The sequence below is a fragment of the Trachemys scripta genome, chromosome 11, assembly GCF_013100865.1.
Source record: "Trachemys scripta elegans isolate TJP31775 chromosome 11, CAS_Tse_1.0, whole genome shotgun sequence".
In the NCBI taxonomy this organism is placed as follows: Eukaryota; Metazoa; Chordata; order Testudines; family Emydidae; genus Trachemys; species Trachemys scripta.
The window spans coordinates 11,887,844-11,910,244 of NC_048308.1; the positions used below are offsets into that span (position 1 = coordinate 11,887,844).

The following is a 22,401-nucleotide window of genomic DNA, read 5'->3' on the forward strand; positions in this document are numbered from 1 at the left end:
ATACACATTTTCTCTCCCTTAACATCCCTCTTACACTGCTTTGTTTTTACATAGCTGTACATAGATTATATTACCTTTATACATTTGGGGCAGTTAAGTTCCAATAGAACCCACCCAATGTTCTTTTAGCAAATTTGACTCAATTGTCCGTAGTCAAATGATTTTAATGAGATAGTCTTTTTACCTGGATTATTTACAGACATTCCTCTGGAAAAGGGCCCATTTTTCCTTTAGAATGGCTGCAAAGAAACCAAGAATTCTTTTAACAAGGTCCTTTTAAACATTTTTACAAAGTTTAACTGTTTAATTCTCTCCAGCCTCTGTAGAGTTAACTTTTCACTCTCTTTCCTTAAATCACTTGTTTATTTCCCAAAATGACACCTTTATCAACTTAGATTTCACCATTTTAAGTATTGTTCCAGGGGTTTATACTTGCACTTACTCCTGACACTATGCCCTTAGGGCTTCCAACCTGGTTTTTTTTTTTTTTAAGTTTCTTTATCTGTTGCTTGCCTGCTTGTCTGGGCCCAATCCCCCTTTTTCCAATGAACCATTTTTGTAAGTGATATTGTGGTCATTTTACAATTTTGAAAGAAATGCTTAAGGAAAGGGACCAGGAAGGGTGGGGGCTAGTTGAGGAGCCCACCCTCCTTGCTGAATTGGTAATGGAACACTAAAGAATCAGTTTCTGAGGCAGACAATGAAGGGGAACAGAACAAGGGGCATTTTATCCTTTTTACAATGAGAGGGGAGTATGAAGGGAGTTGGGATCGATCCGGGGTTGTTGGTTTTTTTTTTGTCAGAGAACAGGGTGAAGGGGAGCGCTCAGTCTGGTGGTGGGAGAGGAGTCTTTTAATAAAGCTTTTAATTTATTATTTGAATATTTGAGAGAGGCGAGTTTTGATTTTATCCACCTATGATTTGCCTCTTCCCACCACTGCATGAAACAATTAACCTCTCCTTTAGCCAATTTAGTTTTAGGCTGGCCGAGTTTGTTTTTTAAGATGTCCTCTCGGTCCTTGTTCCAAGGTTTTAACAGTGGCCACTGAGTTTTGGGATCTCCCTGAGTTAGCCTAGACCATTTTTCCAGAAATTTACAGGAGTCCGGACCCTTCCTAAAACTGAGCCGGCGTTCCTTAGGGAACTGTCCCGACTTAGACGTCTGGTTACCAATACAGGAGGACTTTACACACACCAATCACACAAGAAGGAAATTCGGGTTCGTCAGAGCGATGCCCGGTGCAACACACAGAAGGAGCCCACAGGCTACTGACTCAATCGCCCTTGCTTTCACACCAAGGGTTTTACCCAAGGTGCGGTGCGGCTGCGATTGTGCAGATTTCACTCACTCAGACCGTGGGGACAGGAACCCCTTGGTCGGCCGATCCCCGGACGGAGATGGCACCCAGACTCAAACACTCCACAGGAGGACAGATAGACACAGAGACAGGACAGTCCTCAGTCCGGACAAAACACAGAAATAATTACCTGACCAGATTCCTGATGTTAGATCCCGGGATCCCTACCAGAACAGAGTGGGAACCAACAGGTTCGATGGCGTAGACCTCACTGTGGTCGTGCACCCTTCCGTTCAGGAGGAGGACCGCTCGGGCCAAATGCCCAGGTGCCGGCTACCACGGTCGTCCTACAAAAACGGTCAGGAATCACACAGCCCCAGTGAAGACGGTTGCCATCTTGGTAGAACCTCCAAATTGTCAAAGTTAGACTCAGGACTCATAGTTTGTCAGACCACTCTGTTTTATTAGCACAGCGCTCTGCTAATACATTCAGATAACGTGAGCCTCCATGCAAGATTCAAACAGTCTTATTTATACAGATAAAAGGGTGTAAACTAAACAAAGGGACAGAGAGAGCAAAATTGTAAAATATGCATGGAGCACAATATGCATAACCTGCTTCCTTGTTAACTCTTATCGAGCTAAGACTAATGCTTCACCAATTGCCCTTAAGTGGCAAGTTAAGCAGTTAATGTCTGCTTTCCTGCCCCCCTGGCTTGCAGCATTTCTCATTTCTACTTAAAGGTACATACAGCATTCTTTAATTCATTCTATTTCTTTAATATAATTCATTTCACTTTCACAGTTCTGATATATTTTAAAATCTTCTCTCAAGTGGAGTCTTTCTTTTGTTATGGAAAAGATTAAAACAAGTCATGTGGTCAAAAGTTATGATCAAGTTAAAAGTTATTCTACAGCCCCATAAAGGGACATCCAGAGTAGCCCAGTCTCCTTTTAAAAAAATGCAGTTACCCCTAGTACTAAATGTTACTAGTGCCAATTAGTCCTTAAGTACTAAATATTGTTCTCTAGATTAGATTTGAAATGACAACATTCAGTGAGGGCTAATGAAGTGGATTAATTTATTGCTGAAATATATTAATTTATTTACAATATATGTATTTAGGACCCTATGGAGCAAAGTTACCACAGGCACAATTAAAGTTAATCAGGTTATTCAGGCTGGGATTTTCAAATGGAGTTAGGTGCCCAAATCCCTTTGGAATTTTAATAGGAAATGTGTCCCTAATTTCCCTAGGCTCCTTTGAGAAAACTTGCTGAAGTGCTTTGCTAGATCTGGACTTGAAGTTGACAGTGCCACACTTAAATATCACACTTGTGTCAGAAATGTTCTTCACCATTATTTTTACAACACCTAAAATGACTATTAGTAAGACTAGAGAAAACATATTTTTCTATTTTTTCAGTCTATTTGACAGCACTTTGTGTATATCAGTTTTGCCATTTCCCCTGCATAGCAGCCAGTTTATCCCGTTCATTTGGATCCCTCACACAGCAACAAGCAGAGAAAAGCATTTTAGAACATATGGAAATGTGACGGTAAAACCATGGAAAAGGTCAGGGGAAATTGGGGGGCAAGTGTAAAACCTGAGGCTATTTTAAACTCATTTTTTGAAATTGGTTCGATGGTGCCCTATTAACCTGCCACTGAACTATGTAGTCAAGCAAATATTATCCAATACAATTGTTCTTCGTGGCTGTAGGACTATGCCACATAAGGCTTCACTCACTGAAGCCTTACTATAAAGACAAACACACACACACACACATTCCTGACCTGCCAGCCACAGGGCCCCTTATAGCACTCTCTTATTTCTACTTGGTCAGTTCTCTTCTTGTCTCTTGGTTTAAGTATTAGAATTTATTTCTCTGTTGCTTCCCTAATTACCATCTAATGATAAATCGTGTGGGGGTGAAGGGTGGGCAGTACTTGAGGCCAGGCCTGCTGACGGGGGGGAGGGTGGGGTGGGGCAAAGGGGTCAACTGCCCAGGTGCCTGGCAATTTAAAAGGGCCCGGGCAGATGGGATAGATACATATTTTTTTAATAAAAATTAAGATTAAAAAAAAAAAAAAAAAAAGGAAAGAAATCCGGTTTCCTGCTGCTGCTCTGTACAGAGCGCCGTCCCTTATTGTGAGGGTAACAGTTTGCCAGAGGGCTGCTTCGTCCTGCTGGTCTGGCAGAGCACCAGCAACAGCAGCCCGAATAAGCGTGTGACATCTCAACTGAAATGTGGAGTGTGGTATTTCAAATCAGTCCTTACTGTTCATGATGGAGCAAAAACCTAAGTCCGGAGCTCAGAAACTGAGAGGAAAACAAGACAAAGAAGCCCAACTTGAAAAAAGTAAGAAGGGTAGTTGTATCGTAAACCTCAGCCATACCTTTCTAGGGGGGCCCAGAATTGCTGTCGGTGGGCCTGCTTGAGACTGTATGGAGCCTCACAAGAGGTGAATGTGTGAGCCAACTCAGCCTGGGAGGGTCACTGTCAGGCAACAAGCAGCTAGAGTGTGATCCAAAAGGAAGACAGAGGAACAATGCACCACATGTCTCAGTTTGACTAAGATTCTAGGGGAAAAAAATCGGAAAAGCTCCCCTGAATACTGTCATTATAGTAAGGGAAAAGTAGATCTTCAATTTTAAAGTTGTAGGTGAGAAACCTGAGATATGCTAGGAGTCTGTTTTCCACAAAAGACCTGTGAGTTTCAACAGACCTTGTCTTCTCCACCCAGTTCAGTGATTCTGCAGAAAAACAATTTCAAGGAGGCACACAGATGCCAGCCTTGGAGATTTATGTACTTTATCTTAATCAGTCTCTCTGCCCTATGCAGCAACTTGTCTTAAACAGGAGAGTCAAACAAGGAGTTAGGAGATTCTAGTTTCTCTTGGAAGCTACATAGTATAGATGGTTTTGGTTTTCAGGTTCAAGGCCCCCAGTTTAGGAAGGTAAATAAAGACCTTTCTGAATGGGTGCCTAATTGCAGAAGAGGAGAAACAGACAAGGAGGTAATTTATTTGCTAATTGCAGACGAGGATGTAATTTACTTTCCTAGGATGGTAACTCTGTTCCAAAACTCTTTTGCTTTACTTTTTAATGCCACTGAGATTCCGTATTATCAGGTGAATAACTAGCTACCACATCAGTACAAAGCTAACCTAACCTGAAGAAAAGCCATCTGAATCTTATTTATGACTATAACCCCTTTCATCTTCCTTATCCCTGCTGCCCTGTACCTTGTGTCCAGAATTTCCAGCAACTCCTCAGCCAACTGGTAAAGTTTTCCCCTGCACATGGTGCCATGGCAGACTGAGGATAGTATGAAGAATTTTGACAAACAGGAGTAGTGTTTCTCTGGTTTTCACAATGGCATGAAACTTACTGCCTTCTTTTCACAACTTCCAAAACCTAAACAAAATGGGACTTGCGTGGCGCAAAAGGCCAATGAGAGAATTTACCTCCTATCTGCAGACAGTATGTAGGGCAGTTCCCCACTTGCTACTTTAGCCCCTGAACAGGCTACCCTGCCATGCACCTTACACAGTGGTTTCCATATATGAGATCTACATGGATCCAGTGATTTCTCCCTAGACCTATCCCAGTATTGTTTCCCTGTACTAGTGTATTCATAGCTGGCATGACACCCACATCTCCAGTGCACACTGGGTACAGGTACAGTTATTCTGTTCACACCCAGTCATCCAGGAATAACATGTGTCGTCAGATGTTTGGCTGCGTGTGTGTTCTCCCTGTGTGCTGTCCCAGCTCTGCGCAGATAGCTAGCACAGCAGATCCCTAAGCGAATTGCCCAATGACCACAAAATCTGTTAAAGTGCGAAGGTGCCCAGCCAGGTTTATTGTGGATGAAGCAAGGTAATAGCACCTGGCAGACTCTATGAGGATACTAAGACATGTATGCCCGTGACAATGGACACAGCTCAGTCAGTGGTGGGACTTTCCACTGCTCCCTAGGCTGGCCAAAGACACTCTCTCTGAGATATATCTTTATACACAGATAGCAACAAATTACGTATCACCCCTCTGACATAGTTAGATGCCACCCTCTGATGTGGCTAACCACCACCCATTACCTTGTACATAATGGTTCAATCAAAAAATTTCTATCCATCATGCTGTCATCCTGACCTTATTTTTAGGATGGGTCACTGTGTTTCTGTTACCTTTGGGGAATGTGCTGGTATCAAGGTGTTCTGGTACCACCTTTCTGGAATGTGTTTGTGTATATATTCTTATGCCTAGCACTACTTAGGAATTTGTGTTTCTGCAATATCAGCCCTATTCTTGCCAGATTCTGTAAAGCAGGGCCTGCCTCTTGCTCACAACTTAACTTTGCTTTATATTAGCAAGTTTTGACCATTACTTTAGTTCAGGCCTCAGGCCTCTGATACAAGGACTTATGTCTCAGGCTCTCTTCCTACTACAACATGAAATTTCAAAGACCCATTACCAAAGAGGGCATATTTTTGAGAAGTATGTCTATATCATACCTTCAGCATTTTCAAAGGTGATGATTATTTGTTGATTATTTCTGACGCAGGATTTGATGGGTCCCCCACCTGACCGCATTTTATTTTCAAAGTACATGCTCACAAGGTCATCATCAATTTCCTCCCCTGGGGCAGTGATGATTACTACAGTGGATTGCTCAGAGGATGTCGTCTCTTTTCCCAAATTCCCTGAAGAGGATGAAATCACAAATGAGAAATCTGACTGATTGAACAAAATTAAAAAGGAAAAATTATCTTTTTATCTTTCTCAGCATTAATATCAAGCTTATCAGCACAAAAATAATGATAGAAGAAAGAGAAATAAAAAGCTATTTCTAAAATGACTTTACTTAAATTTGTTTCACAAAATTCTTTAAAAAAGCCAAATAAACTGAATGTATGATAGTGAAAAGTTGTGGATCCACAGTCCTGGAGACAATGTCTCCTCCACAAAACCAGAACAGCAGAGGAATGGCTGTGCAAACTTCTCCACAATGCCCAGTTTGGCTCATCCATGACAAAGAGGACCACCTGTAACACTTTGATTACACATTTTCCTCTTACATTTCCCACTGTTGTCACCACCAGTGCAGTTCTACCAGTGCCAGCAACGATGGGACCTCTAACATAAACAGGGTATTGGTGTTTTAAACCACCGTGACGTCTACACCCATTTAGAGCAGTATAGGATAACAATGTTTGCGCCACTGCTGACAGTGGTGGAGATGCAGTGTCAATGGAAACAATGGGAAATTTGTGTAGACACAGCCAACAGTGAGAGAGGAAGTCAGTATTCTGGCTCATTTAATACTTGGCCTCTTCTGAGATGGCCACTGAGGCTAGTGGTTCTGTGCTGTTGATACTTATGTGACAAACTGGGAAAATGTCTGGATTATTTCTTGCACGCAGTGTTAGTTGTAGCCATATTGGTCCCAGGATATTAGATAGCCAAGGTGGGTGAAATAGTATCTTTTATTGGACCAAATTCCGTAGATAAGAGAGACAAGCTGTAATGCTGAGAGTTCCTTTCCCAGACCTGAAGTCCTCTGCGTGTCTTGAAAGCATGTCTCTCTCACCAACAGAAGTTGGTCCAATAAAAAAATATTACCTCACCCGCCTTGTCTCTCTGGATTATTTTTTAGCAATATTTTGTAGGACTTGGTTTCCCTTTTCAATTTTATATTGCTGCGTGACTGAATGCATAGAGTTCTTTTACAGTCTCCTTTGATGTATTTTGTTAAGGAACCCAAGAAAGGTAAAACAATGATATAGAGAAGTCAGCCTCATTTAAGGATCTTCAAAGGAATTAAGATAACAATGGTGGGGCCATCAATTGGTAAGTGAGCTCACCTGATTCCCTATGGCTAAGACTGGAAACAAAGACCAATCCCCTCAAAGCCCCTTGCAGAAAGTGATATGGGAGGTGGTCAGAGAGGTTAGCAGGATGTGTCAGTGAAAAGGCTGACAGGCTGACTGAGGCCTGCGATACACTACAGACTTAGGTCAATGCAAGGTAGCTTACGTTGACCTAATTACGTCAGTGTCTACATTAAAATGCTGCTTCTGCCGAAGTAAGTCCCATGCTACACCGACATAATTCCACCTTCACAAGAGGAATAGTGCTTATGTTGATGTAGTTAGGGCGACGCAGTGTTTGTTTACTGTGTACTTATGTCATCTGTTGACTGTCAGCCCCGAGTGTGGCTGATGGCTGACAGCTGGAGCTCCCCACTTCCCCCCGGGGCACTGGTACACAGCTGGCCTCCTGCCCCTGGGTGCTGACAGCCTGAGCTGTCATCCGGATGCAGGGCTCACCCAGCACCTGGCTGACAACTCAAGCTGACAGTGCCAGGGGCCCAACTGTGAGCTCTAGCTGTCAGTCCTGGAGTGGCTGTCAGCGGTGGGACAGCAAGAGCAGCTGTCAGCCCCATGCAGGGCTGCCAGGCTCCAGCTGTCAGTGTCCCACAATGCCCCATTTCAGTTGGTGGAAGCGCTCCTGGTGAGGATGTGCACCACTGACAGAAAGAGCAAGTGTGGACGTGAACCATCGCTTTATTTACTGCGGTGGCTGTATGTCGACTTAAGTGGACTTAATTTTGTAGTCTAGTCAAACCCTGAGGCAGGCTGCAAGCGGCAAAGGCTGGTTCTCCCAACTCAGAGATGGGGAATAAACCAGACCTGCCTCAGCTGTGGAAAGAGAGGTTAATCTAACATAAGGGAATATGCATGCAGTAGTCCTTGTTGCTTTTAAATCCACTTTTTAAAGTGCTGTGTACCTCTGGGGAAAAATAAATCATGCTTTGTTCTGAAGAAGTGGTTTCTGTCTCTCTGCAAATGTATGCTGTCACAGGCTCCCAAAGACAAAAGCTTGCAGGGTCCAATCCCAGTTGGGCCCGCTGCATTAGTCATGGTTGATACCAGGCGGCTGTAACCCAGGCTCTGGTCTGAGAGTGAGCAAACTGTTCAATTCCACCCTAGGAGATGTGAAGGCTCAATGCTTGACACCTGTGGGGTATAGTTAGAGAGATCCCGAAAAGAGAGAGAGAGTGGGCAGGCTCCCCAAGGACAGTGGCAACTTACAAAAGACACAGTCTGTATTTTTTAGACTCGTGTAATTAAGTCTACTTTGCATTAAACAAACACCATAAACCATTTAATTTTCCATGAAGCTGTTATAGTTTAAATTTCCAGGAAAACCATCAATTAATGCAAGAGTAGAATTTGTGATTGTCCTATTTAACAAACTGTATACATACCTGTCCTCTTTTCCTGCTCTACAGACACAGAATTCCCATCATCAGAGCAGACTGGAAAAGATACATGGCATTCATTAAGTGAAAAAAAAAAAAATCCCATGAAGCTAAATAAACGTGATTGCTTGGTGCTTATTGCAGTTGAAGGAACACTGTCACAGTTTTTAGAGCTCAGAATTAATCTAGTTTGATTGTTGTCTCCTTTGACAGCAGTTACCTTAGAATTACACCTTGTGATATATCTTTTTTTTCAAACCAAGCATTATGTCACTCAAAAATAACACAACCTCAAAAATTATGATGCATCATATAAAAACAAACTAGTGTGCAGACAGCCTGTTAGACTGTATCCATCCACCCTGTCAGAAACATGGCTAAGAGCCTTTGCAATCTGTTACAGCACTTTAAAGTAAACTCTGGCTCTTGCGAAATGGATGCTGTTGAACAAGAGATCTGTGGGACAGAATCTTTTTGTTGTTAGAAGGAACTAAGGGCTCCTGTTCCTGCCTGGGGCCCAGGGCACTACCGCAATACAAATAAATAATGGTAACACGGAAGGGAGAAGGTAAATGACAAAAGCTGCCAAACTGCATTTATGGCCTGAAACTTTGCCCCTTTCTCACATGTGCAAGTAAGGATTACTCAAGTAAGTACTTATCATGTAGGGGTATGCAGGAGGCTGACTAATAAGAAGGGAGAGTCTTACCCTTCTCTTAGCTAAAAATCTTGCAACAAAAACTGCACATCAGATGATTTCTCCAATCCTGTAGCACAAGGGGCTCTTTAATTTTCATTCAATTACTGGAGATTAGTTAAGGAGCTTTGTTTTATCAAATGGGAGGGTTATTTTTAAAGACCTCAATATGGAGTAAAGAAAAGTTGGTGTGGAATTACCTTTCTAATTAGGCCAAGAAAATATGCAGATATGCACAGGGTTGAAAGAATCCTAAAAGCCAAAAGGTTTAAACAAATATTTCTGATGATTATACAAGTCTTTAAGAGAGATTCCACCCCACAATCTGGCCGTGAAATGTTGCTGTGGTGACATGTAGGAGCCACCAACAGCTCACGAAGGGCTGAAGGGAGTTCCATATGTATGACTTCACATTGAGAGTCTAGGTACATGTACATTGATTACTGAAATACTAGCTCATATTGAGAACAAAGCGATCATCATCCATTGATAGTTTTCAATGAGCAATTCTTTCAATAGACCAGGGATCCTTTATGCATAGATTTGTTTCCTCTGTGACTCACAGTGAATCAGGTGTTGATGGGTGGAACTGACAAAGCAAACATCAGTTTTAAAAATAGACCATGGAGCACAGATACCAGGGTTTAGCATGAGTTGCAGGTTAATTTTATGGCTAAACAATGTTGACAGTGTCCCTTTAAAGTGCCGCTGCTTACATTATCTTTCATCAAGCCTCTATAAAAATAAATTCAACTTTTGAACTGCATTAACACTTTTAATACTCAAGTATCAGAGGGGTAGCCGTGTTAGTCTGAATCTGTAAAAAGCAACAGAGGGTCCTGTGGCACCTTTAAGACTAACAGAAGTATTGGGAGCATAAACTTTCGTGGGTAAGAACTTCACTTGCATCTGAAGAAGTGAGGTTCTTACCCACGAAAGCTTATGCTCCCAATACTTCTGGTAGTCTTAAAGGTGCCACAGAACCCTCTGTTACTTTTGATACTGTTTCTCCAGGGCAACTGTTGTGCTGCCAATGTTCCACTGATGTTTCACAGATGAGGACTGAGTGTTAATCACATTGAGTAGCACAGCTGGAGCCTGAGAGCACCTGGAACGTTCAGCAGCAATCCCTGTATGTAGTGTAGTTGTAGCCATGTTGGTCCCAGGATATTAAAGACACAAGGTGGGTGAGGTAATGTCTTTTATTCAACCAATTTCTGTTGGTGAGAGAGACAAGCTTTCAAGCGGCACAGAGCTTCAGGAAGAAGAGCTCAATGTGGTTTGAAAGCTTGTCTCTCTCATCAACAGAAGTCGGTCCAATAAAAGATATTACCACACCCACCTGGTTTCTCAGCTGCAATCAACCAGTTGAGGGAATATGCTATGGCTGCTGTAGTTCAGAGCTAGACTAATGATAAAAACTGGAGGAGAAAAATAGCTTTCACAAGAGTAACAAATTTAAAACTTTCTGCAGGAATTAGAGAGGAGGAGCAAAGCATTATAGTGCTGATCCAGCAAAGCAATTAAGCATATGATAAACTTTCAGCACATGAATAATCCCTTTGAAGTCAATAATATTACTCATAGTGCTAAAAGTTAACTATGTACTTAAGTACTTTGCTGGACTGGGACATGACATCAGAGCCTGAGACGAGCCTACAGCAACAGATAATAGAACTCACTGATCATGTCCAAAACACTACTCCCTTCCAAGGGTTTGTCTGCACAGGAACTGGAAAATGTAAATTCCAGCTTGAGAAGACGTACCCACGCTAACTGTGATCGAGCTAGCACACTAAAAATAGAAGTGTATCCACGGTGGCATAGCTGTTTTGGTTATGGTTTTGGATGGCTAGCCCCGCCTGCCATGAGTGGCTACATTTCTGGTTTTAGCACACTAGCTTGATCACTTTCCAGCTGTTGTGTACACATACCCTAAGTTAACTGCCTTTCTGAATAACTACATTCAGTCCGGCTGCAGAAACCAAATCCAGGCAGAAAAAAAAAATCACATATTAGAATTTCTGCTGAATAAATCTCTACAGAGGATGCAGTTCAGCTTTTCTGATTTTTTCCTTGACTTCAATGGGTTCTACATTGAGCCAAGAATTAGGAGTCATTGTGGAAAGCGTTTTCTCTCCCTTAAAAGTAGTTTTTATCTTCCATACATGAACATTATATACTTCAGATTTGTTTTTTGTTTTGAACAAAACGTTACCTTGTTCTTGGGGTTTGCTTGGTGTCTCGGACTCCTAAAACAAAAAGGACAGTAAGCCAATTAAAAACAGCATGTGACATTCTTGCTATTACTTCAAAACTCTGAACACTGCAGGTTAGGATTCTGTTTCATATTTATTTACCTCTTTAGGACCTGGCACTTCCCCGGACACGTCTTTTTTGGTTGCACCTGTTGTTTCAGGCTGCATGACAACCAGCTTTAATTTTCCTTTCGCTGCCCAGTCAAGCTCATGGATCTTTTTGTCAAGAACTCGCTGCCTCACTAAAGCACAAACAAAGAAAACTATTATAATCTTGGTAGAAGGGATGTTAGTCTATAGGTCTATGCACCATTATGGGCAACATACTCCTCCCTGCTGAGCACTATTAACAAATCATACCACAAACTCCAACAATAAACAAGAACATTTAAAAAATCATGGCACTAGACTGATGGGCTAAACTTCATTCAATAAAACTGTTCTTCATTACTTCCCATTTCTTTCCCCTTGTTTGCATGTTGCCTAGTTACGGCTAATTCTGCTCCCATTGACTTCAGGGCAAGGAAGATCATGCCCTTAGGTTGCAGGCAGTTTGGGGAAGGGACCTTGTCACCACACCAGTCTCTAAAGCGCCTAGCACATTGTTGGTGCTATATAAATAAGAGACTAAATAATTAATAATACATACCCTCGCAATACAAAACGAATAATACATTAGTTTCCTCGCAATTTCCTTCCAATTGTTCCATTAGTAATAGTAGGGTGAGTAGAGGCATGGAACTGGGAGGGTGTTTGGTCCCCTAAACCCATAGATTTGAGGATCTTGAGGAATCTGCAGGAACATGGGGCTTCTACACAGCTCCCTGGGTTACCCCTTCCCCCATAGCAGCATGGTCCCCACTGGGTGATGCTCCAGAGCCCTCCTTTGGAGGGGTGCTGAATAAATATACGTGAGGAGTTATTCATCTTAACCAGCAGTAACTTCTGAGTAGATTTCTGACCTTAGGGGGCTGCAGGAAGTAGGGAATGAGGAAGCATAAAGTGTCAGAAAAGTGTTTTATTTGCAAGAGGGCAGAGAAGAGGGAAATATATAAGCCTGTTATTTGTATTACAGTAGCACCAGAAACACCAGTTAAATCAGAGTGCTTCACAAACACTGCAGCAAATGATCTACTCATGTGAATAAGGGTAATGTCTACACTACGAAATTAGGTCGATTTAACAGAAGTCGATTTTTTAGAAATCAATTTGATACAGTCGATTGTGTGTGTCCCCACTAAGCGCATTAAGTTGGTGGTGTGCATGCACAGTACCGAGGCTAGCATCGACTTTCGGAGCATTGCACTGTGGTAGCTATACCACAGTTCCCGCAGTCTCCGCCGCCCATTGGAATTCTGGGTTGATCTCCCAATGTCTGATGGGGCAAAAACATTGTCGTGGGTGGTTCTGGGTACACGTCGTCAGGCCCCCCTCCCTCCCTCCCTCCGTGAAAGCAATGGCAAAAAATCGTTTCTCTCTTTTCACGGGTTACCCGTGCAGATGACATACCATGGCAAGCATGGACCCCGCTCAGCTCAGTCACCATATGTCTCCTGGGTGCTGCTGGCAGACACGGTACTGAAGTGCTACACAGCAGCATCCCCTTGCCTTGCGGACAGCAGACGGTGCAATCCGACTGCTAGCCATCATTGTCCAGTGGGTGCTCCTGGACGACCTCGGTTAGGTTGGTCGGGGGCACCTGGGCACACATGGGTGCTCCTGGCCGGCCTCGGTGAGGTCGGTCGCGGGCGCCTGAACAAAAATGGGAATGACTCCAGGTCATTCTTGTCTTTAAGTTTCATCTAATGGAGATTCAGTCCTGCCTGGAATATCATGCCAGCTGGAGGCTTCTGCCTCAGCCTGTTCTCCCAGTCGGCAGTACCGCACGGTCCCACCTACCCCAGCCTACCCTTTGCTCCCATGGCTCATGAAGCCTGAACAGTACTAAGAAGCAGTTCAACTATAGGCTGAGCAAGTGCATAATGGTGGTAGAATGTGTCTTTGGACATTTAAAAGCTCACTGGTGCAGTTTACTGACTCGGTTAGACCTCAGCGAAACCAACATTCCCATCGTTATTACTGCTTGCTGTGCGCTCCACAATATCTGTGAGTAAGGAGGAGATGTTTATGGCGGGGTGGGAGGTTGAGGCAAATCGCCTGGCCGCTGATTACATGCAGCCAGACACCAGGGCAGTTAGAAGCGCACAGCACGGTGCGCCGTATATTAGAGAAGCTTTGAAAACCAGTTTCATGATTGGCCAGGCTACGGTGTGAAAGTTCTGTTTGTTTCTCCTTGATGAAAATCCACCCCCTTAGTTCACTCTACTTCCCTGTAAGCCAACCGCTCTCCCCTCCCCCCTTTGATCTCCGCTTGCAGAGGCAATAAAGTCATTGTTGTTTCAAATTCAGGCATTCTTTATTAATTCATCACACAAATGCAGGGGGGAGAATAACTGCCAAGATAGCCCGGGAGGGGTGGAGAAAGAGGGAAGCACAGGGATGGGGTAGTTGTAGGGGCACCCCATAGAATGGCCTACAGCTCATCATAGAAGCGGCATGTCTGGGGCGCTGACCTGGAGCGGCCATTTGCCTCTCTGGTAGGCTTCACGCGGCACTGCTGCGGGTCCCTGTTATAACCTCTGTCCTTCATGCCCTTGGAGATTTTTTTCAAATATTCTGGCATTTCGTCTTTTGGAACGGAGTTTGAATAGCACAGATTCGTCTCCCCACACAGCGATCATATGCAGTACCTCCCGTTCAGTCCGTGCTGGAGCTCTTTTGCAATTCTGGGACTACATGGTCACCTGTGCTGATCAGCTTGCTACGCTGGCCAAACAGGAAATGAAATTCAAAAGTTCGTGAGGCTTTTCCTGTGTACCTGACCAGTGCATCTGTGTTAAGAGTGCAGTGCAGAGCGGTCACAATGGAGCTCTCTGGGATAGCTCCCGGAGGCCAATACCATCGAATTACATCCACACTACCCCAAATTCGACCCAGCAGGGTTGATTTCAGCACTAATCCCCTTGTCGGGGAGTAGTACAGAAATCGATTTTAAGAGCCCTTTAAGTCGACAAAAATGGCTTCGTCATGTGGATGGGTGCAGGGTTAAAATTGATCTAAAGCTGCTAAATTCGACCTAAGCTCGTAGTGTAGACCAGGGCTAAGAGTCTGCACTGTCAGGGCCTATGGCTGTAACTTCTTCAGTGCAAGGACTATCTCTTACTATGTGTTCATAAATCATTCAGTGTAACTGGACCCCAATGCAACTGGTGTGTCTGCGCACTTTTGTAATACTAACAGGACTACTCATGTGTGTAAAGTTAAGCATGAGCATAAATATTTAGAGGTTTGGGGCATTAGGTTGATCTGGTCAATGCATTACGAGGGGAACCCATCACAGAGAATTTCCGCTGTGCATAGGAACGTAAGTATCATGGCATCGCTCAGAGCACATTAAAGGATTAATCCATCCTTGATACTGGATACAGAGTGTGCCATGAAACCAGAACTCATTTACTTCCTAGTACAGTGTTTTTACACAACTGGCTCCATCTAGCAATTGCTTTTTTTTTTTAAAGATGTGTTCCAAGTAAAAGATATATATGTGGCAGGATTGTGGTAGGGACAAATGAAAGGTCTTAATCAAAAAAATACACAAATACGCACAGCCTTCTGGGATGATGTTCAAAAATTACAAAAGAACACAAGAAATGAACATCAGAAAGTCTGAGATCTACTCAATCTGATGTGCATAGGAAAGGAAGAGTGGGCATATAGATGATACCCTCTCTCCATTCAGGAAATATGGCCCAACACTAGCAGATGTAAATTCTGTAGAGAAAAAGTTTTTAATAAATAATCTCGTATTACTGGACATTAACATAGCACTTTCCTCTCAAGTGCTTTACAGAGTTAGTGACAGAGACAATCTGGCCCAAACATGGCTATGCGGGGGAGTGTGGGAATTATAAGGTTTACTCCACACTTGTATGCAACCTGTCCAGTTCCCAAGTCAAGCATATGGAGGCCAATACAACCTCCTGCTTGTCAGCAACTAGGTGCAGAATGGTGGAGACAGGTACAGATGGGAGGCAGAACTGTGGCACCAACCCTCACGAAGCTTCGACAAGCAGAGCTGAGCTGACAAGAGGGAAGTAAGTTCTGCCCTGTAAAAGGCTGCAGTAACTTCCCTTATCCTCCAGATCATAATTTCTTCCCAAGACTCCTCATGGGGCAATGTGCTTACACGCTGCCCCTTACTCAGGGCAGGAGCAAAGGCTCCATCTACCCCTTGTATATATGCAAGAAACATTTCACCCAGCACTGAAATGCAGCCACCTCAGGTGTGATACACAGGAACTGTTTAATAACACACAGCCACACGACACAAGCGTTGCTGGGACCCCGCTGACTTCACAATCATATTTCTGTCTGAACTCCCCTCCCCCGCATAGTTACAAGAACAAAAGATTGGGGAAGGGGGAATTGTTCTCTTTCCCCCCAGTTTGCTCAACTTCTGCAACATTGTGTAGAATCGTTTTCACTGTTTCCTCTGCACAGTCAGTCAGTTTCCCTTGTTCAGGGTGGTATCTCACACCAGAACAGGAGAGAGAAAAATATTTGAAAAAATATATATTTTTTTAAAATACCAGTGGCACAAAAATTGGCAGGGGCAGGCGCAAGACAATAACTGGCTTTTCAAAAGTGACTAGACTTCATACTGATGGTATCTTTTTAAGGACCGGAAGAGAGGAATAGCCTAGTTAATTGAAACAGGACCTTCTGACACATACTCTCTTAGAATACATTTATTTCCAGGGGCAGCAGGGAGGGGGAGCTTGCAGGAGCTGTAGCCTCCCTAAAATTTGCCTTGGCCCCACCATAGCCACTCCTCCCAGCGCAAAGGTCGCCCTTACTTCTGCAGTTCTGTGCCGCTGCTGGTGGCGGTGCTATCCTTAGAGCTGGGTGCCAAGGCAGCAGCCACTGCACTTTCACCACCCAGCTGTGAAAGCAGCGTGGCCAGCAGCAGCAAAGAAGGAGCACAGGGAAGGGCAGAACATGGAAATAACAAAGGTGGAGATGGAGCATCCAGGGAGAGAGATGGGGAGGAGCGTGCACAAGAGTGGGGGTTCAGAGGCAGGGGGAGGTGGGGCTTGGTTAGGGGAGGGGGTCACAGAACAGGGGAAGGGGGACAGGCATAGGGATCATTCATGGATGGGGAAAGGGGAGGATGCATAGAGGAAGGGGAACTACCTTGGGGAGGATAAGAGGGAATCACAGCAGGCTGAGGTGACATGCTATAGGGAATGGGGGGCGCAGACAGTCCCGAACAGAGGGAGTGTGGGTTGTGGAGGAACCCCAGTCGTGCCGGAGGGGACTAGCAGACCCTGTGAGGAGGGGACTTGCAGACACAGTGACCAGACGTCCCGATTTTATAGGGACAGTCCCAATAGTTGGGGCTTTTTCTTTTATAGGCGCCTATTACCCGCACCCCCACCCTGATTGCTCACACTTGCTGTCTGGTCACCCTACAGAGGGCGGAGCTGGGCACAGGCACGGGGCCCTGGCCGAGCTGGGGGCGCAGGGGACGCTGCTGCTGCGAGAGGGGTGGGCCGGGCTGTCCGAGGGCTGCTGGCCGCGGGCTCGGGGGCCCTTCCCACCAAGGCAGGCAACGAGGGGCCACAGCCCTCAAGCTCAGGCCCTGCGTGGGGGCGGGGGAGCCTCAGTGCCCCCCTGGGTGTGCCCACAAGCGCTGTAATCACACCCCCCAGCGCGCCATTTTCTGTCTCGCCCATCTCAGCTCCCCCCACCGCCAGGGGCCGGCGCCGCCCCGGTTTACACCCAAACTGCAAATAATAAACATTAAGAGACGGGTCAGGGTCAGGGTGTCCCCCCCTCTTACCTTCCTCCTGGGCGAAGCAAACCAGGACCTGGCCGGGCCGCTCCTGGATCTCGCACTCCCCCCCTCCGGATTTCTTCCCGCTCTGGAAGTAGCACAGGAGTTTCTTCTTCAGGTTCTTGGGGAGCCCCGAGCCCCCCCAGTCTCCCTCCACCAGCAGCGGGAAGGGGCACTTCGCCTCCCCGGCCATGACCAGCTAGTTCTGAGCGGCAGACTGGCCACGGGAGGGAATCTACCGCCCTGAAAAACGCCCCGGTTGCTGTGCTTTCACTTTCATTTCCCGGAAAGCGCCTCCCAGAGTTTCTTTTCTGTAACGTGACCCAGGCCTGACTCTGAGCTAGGAAAGTGGGGAAGGGGCAGGCACTGGCTTTGCACGTGCAGCACCTCGCCCACCCCCCTTGCAGCGTGCCATGACCCAAAGTGGGGAGGTTTATCTGGGGCACCCTGCAAGCCTCCAGTCTCACGCCCAGGCACACCCCCTCCTCTGCCAGCGCACCCCTACATGCATCTGGACACAAAAAGCACAACAAAGATAAAGCAGCATGTAACGATGCTGGCTTCGGTGGGACCCAACTGAGAGTACCAATTCAGGACAAAGTGCTGAGAGCGGAGCAGTTACAACCCAAGGCTGGGGTTCCTTTGCACACCAAGGCAAACCAAACCAGCCAGCCAGAGAGGACTTTGGTTTTACCCCACTGGCCAACCATAAGTCACACAAGCAATTCCCTTAGACACTCCAGTTTCCCAGTACCGGTGCCATTTGTTATGGGGATGAATGGTTATGAAAGCCAATGCCCCAGTAAAATAAAAAAGGTTCTCCCGATCCCAAAGGACCAAGTCCCAGACCCAGGTCTATATACAAATCAGATCTTACTCACAAATCGTGCTGTTGCCAATCCTTTAGAATCTAAAATCTAAAGGTTTATTCACAAAAGGAAAAAGATATAGATGAGAGCTAGAATTGGTTAAATGGAATCAATTACATACAGTAATGGCAAAGTTCTTGGTTCAGTCTTGTAGCAGTGATGGAATAAGCTGCATGTTTAAATCAAGTCTCTGGAGTACATCTATGGCTGGGAGGGGTCATTCAGTCCTTTGTTCAGAGCTTCAGTTTGTAGCAAAGTTCCTCCAGAGGCAAGAAGCAGGATTGAAGACCAAATGGAGGAGTTTTCAGGGCCTTTTATATCCTCTGCCCTGTGGAAGATCATAGCAAGAAGATGGAGCCTGGAGTCACATAGGCAAGCCACATGTCCATGCATGACTCAGTTCTTTACAGGGCAATGCCATTGTTTACATTTTAGTTTGAACATTCACAGGAAACCTCAGATGTGTATTGGCGTCTCTCAAAGTTCATTGTTAGCCAAGTGTTCCTTGATTGAGCACTTACTGAGAATAGTCCTTTCTTAAGAAGCTGACCAAATGCTTCACTGAGGTGTCTTAGAATCAGAACACATTGAGATACAAGTACATAGCCAATATTCATAACTTTAACTACAAAAATGATACATCTGTTGCCGGCACAGAGTGCCCGAGGACAGCAACAGCGGGGTCCGTTGCCCGGTGTGCTTCGCGCCAATGAATACACCAGGGTGGAGAAGCAATCAACGTTTATTTGAGATCTCAAAGTGGTGCAAGGAGACAGGCACGTCTCAAATCAAGCACACCAACATAAGCAGCCTTTGTCTTTTATACAGTTTGTAACTAAGCCTTTCCCTTCTTCCCCCGTCCTTTCTCACCCCCCCTCCTCCATTCCCACTTCTCCCCCTTTCTCCCTCTGGTTACATTACACGACCTTGGCTGTGCAGCTTGTTCTCACTGTTTCTTTCTGAAAGCAATCTTGTCCTTCAGCTAGAAGCATGTAGGTTTCCCTTATCACTACTGCTTCCCAGCTGCTGGCCTGTGAGGTTAGTAAAGTTTAACATTCAGGGGCTTTGATTCACTTAGGCCTAGAGCGGGGGGGCTTCATCGACTCTCGGGTCTTCCAACCCCCCGAGTTACCTAGGGTGATGCCTAGTGACACCAACACATACATACAGATAGTATAATCATAAACAGCAAATTATAACCTTTCCATAGACACCTTACACGACAACCTTTGTACAATATTTGCTGCAAATATATAACAGTGGTTGCAACAGTGATCTATACGGTCATAGGTTATGTCAGTAACATCACACCGCACAACTGGGGACACCCTCCCCCCTTGCCCAGTTTAAAGGGTTGTAAAATGAAAGAAATCAAGGACCCCAGTGGTTGTGGGACAATCTGCTAGAAATACACTCATCTATGTAATGAGATTTCAGGATTGTCTCCTCTGTCATTGTAAACACTTGAAGGCTGGTTGTTAGTGGAAAGGGATGGAAACAGCTACAAGCATGCTGGAGAGCTCTTTTTGTTGAGACTGTCACCAGGTTAGATCATCATGGGGATTCATGATCTGTTACTGTCCAATTTTTTAACTTAGCCATTGTCAACTTTTTTACACTTTCTGAATTACACCCCTGTGACAGCAGGAGTTTACACTGGCCTAGTCTTTTATAGCCTTCTAAATCCTTCTGCAGTGCAAGGATCCCTAGGAAGGGGAATTTCCACTATACAGTCTAGTAAGTCCTAGCACTTCACCCTATGAATAAAATGGGAAAAGGTTAGATTTGCTGAAAGTTTTGAATTACAGCTGGCACTTCTGAGCCTCCTGCTGGGAGCAGCCATGTTGTGGGGACTGTGTGTCATGTGTGAAAGTATGCAGTGTTGAAGCAGTGTTGATCCCAGGATATTAGAGAGAGACAGTAAGGTGTGAAAGTGGCAGTGTGAAGGTCCAGTCCCTGGCCAGCCGGAGAATATGGAGCCTACAAACTTGGCATAACTGAGAATTGCAGCTATCGGCTATTTCTCTGCCCTTTAGCCACACCACCTCCCTCTCTATTACAACAGTAAATATTTAATACTTTTTTTGTTGTACTTTTTTATTTCCCCTCCCATACACAAAACCGAAAACCAATCTAGGAAGAAAACAAATATATGGAAATAAAAATACTGGGCTCAAATCCGCAGCTGAGGCAAAGTTATTTTCAGAGGGAAAGGGGACAAAGGGAGTTTTCAGCAACCTTTATGGTCCTCTGGCCCTGTCCTGGATAACTCTGGTTGTCCACTATGGTGCACTGAATAATGTAAAGCAGCCTCAGGGCTGATCTAAATTAGCCCTGGCTACCTATTTTTCTAAGGGGCCATTCTGAGAGCTGTAAATCAGCAATGGCACCCAGCCACCCCCTCTTTCCTCTGGCCTATGGTGTCCCCCTGTGTTTCACAAGGTGTGAGAAGTCGGTTGAATTTAAAGGCTGCTCCAGCACAAAATAGCCAGGGTGGGAGGCTGAGGAACTGGCCTGTATATATACACAACAATATAGCTTCTACTAGTGCTTAGTGGATAACTTAGAGAATAACTTAGTGGCAATTACAATTTACAATAGTCTCCTAAAATCAGATGCATTCGTGGATCTGAGCCCATGCATAGCTCCAGTGACTTCCATGGGACTCCACACAGGTGGAAAGATCTCTCTGCACAAGTCCAGCTGCAAGAGAGAGATTATGAAGGACATACAGAATAATTAAGAATGAGGAGTAAAGGGGTAGCAGCTATTAAATAAGTTACCCATTTTAGATAAGGCTCTATGTTTTACTGACATCAAACAAGATGTTTATATTTTTTAGTGTTAAAGGGACATCCTTACATTTAGCTAATGTCAAAATAAGAGAAACAATACTTTCAGTCCTACACCCACCCCTGTGATTTCTTGACTATCTTGTAGCTTTATACCACATTTTATTATTTCAAGAAATGTTTCTATCCCCTGTTGCTGTGTAAAATAGTGGTTCTCAGCCTTTCCAGACTACTATATCCCTTTCAGGAGTCTGAAGCCCGAGCCCCGTCGCCCAGGGCTTGGGCCCGAGCCCAGGGCTGAAGTATATAACTTAGCTTCACGGGGCCCCCTGTGGCATGGGATCCCGGACAATTGCCCTGCTTGCCACCCCCTAATGCCAGCCTTGCACTTGCAATCCCCTTAAACCCATCCCATGACCCCCCGGTTGAGAAACACTGCTAGGTGAGTTGATGTAGCCCCTGGAAGACCTCTGCGTGCCCCAGGTGTATGCATACCCCTGGTTGAGAACCACTGGTGTAAAAGGCCCACACAAACAACAGATAAAACTGACTCTACATGAATTGCATTTCACAGCAATGTAAATAAACTGGGGGAAAACACACCTTTTTTCACTACTCTTATTCAGTTATAGTTATCTGAGGCATTGTTTGTGGTAAGAAAAGTATTTTCAGATTTAGTTGATGGAATCTCTTTAAAAGGCTATTGCTAGCCTAAATTTGGACCAAAATTGATATGTTTAAAAACAAGCTTTTATAGAAATCTACTACATTTTTTCCACTCTTTAGAAAATAATTCTAATGAAAACAGTTGCTGTTGAACAAAAATGTTCTGCATAGGCGCCAACTTCTCCTGGCACCGGTGAGTGCTCGCACGCCCCCCTGCCCCACCCCCATTCCAACCCCTTCCCCAAAGTCTCTGCCCCAACTCCCCCCCCACTCCCTGCCCCTATTGGACTCCTTCACCAAATCCCCACCCCGGCTCCACTTCTTCCCCAAGCACACCGCATTCCGCTCCTCCCCCCTCCCTCCCACAGCTTGGGCAGCAAGTGCTGGGAGGAGAAGCGGAGATGGCATGCTAAGGGGCAGAGGTGAGCTGGGGCGGGGAGGCCGGGCAGGGAGTTTGGCTGCCGGTGGGTGCAGAGCATCCACCAATTTTTGCCCATGGGTACTCCAGCCTCGGAGCACCCATGGAGTTGACACCTATGTTCCTCTGCACTGTTTGGATGTAGATTAAGCTAAACTGGAACAAGGCACTCTTATTCCAGAATCAGTGTGCACACATGGAGTTATTCAGGAACATATATTCCCAAATAACTAC

At 45.0% G+C, this 22,401-nt stretch overlaps 1 protein-coding gene across 1 annotated transcript in view; it reads right to left on the reverse strand.

Annotated features, from left to right (window-relative positions):
- LOC117884610 (protein mono-ADP-ribosyltransferase PARP14-like) overlaps positions 1-17,615 on the reverse strand; it is a 53,455-nt gene extending 35,840 nt beyond the window's left edge. Inside the window, exons 1-5 of the mRNA XM_034785083.1 lie at positions 17,429-17,615; positions 11,629-11,768; positions 11,487-11,520; positions 8,578-8,628; positions 5,822-6,010 (exon numbers count right to left, since the gene is read on the reverse strand). Of these exons, the coding sequence (XP_034640974.1) occupies positions 5,822-6,010; positions 8,578-8,628; positions 11,487-11,520; positions 11,629-11,768; positions 17,429-17,615 (601 nt within the window). The remainder of the gene's footprint in view (positions 1-5,821; positions 6,011-8,577; positions 8,629-11,486; positions 11,521-11,628; positions 11,769-17,428) is intronic.
- Between the last annotated feature and the right edge of the window lie 4,786 nt (positions 17,616-22,401).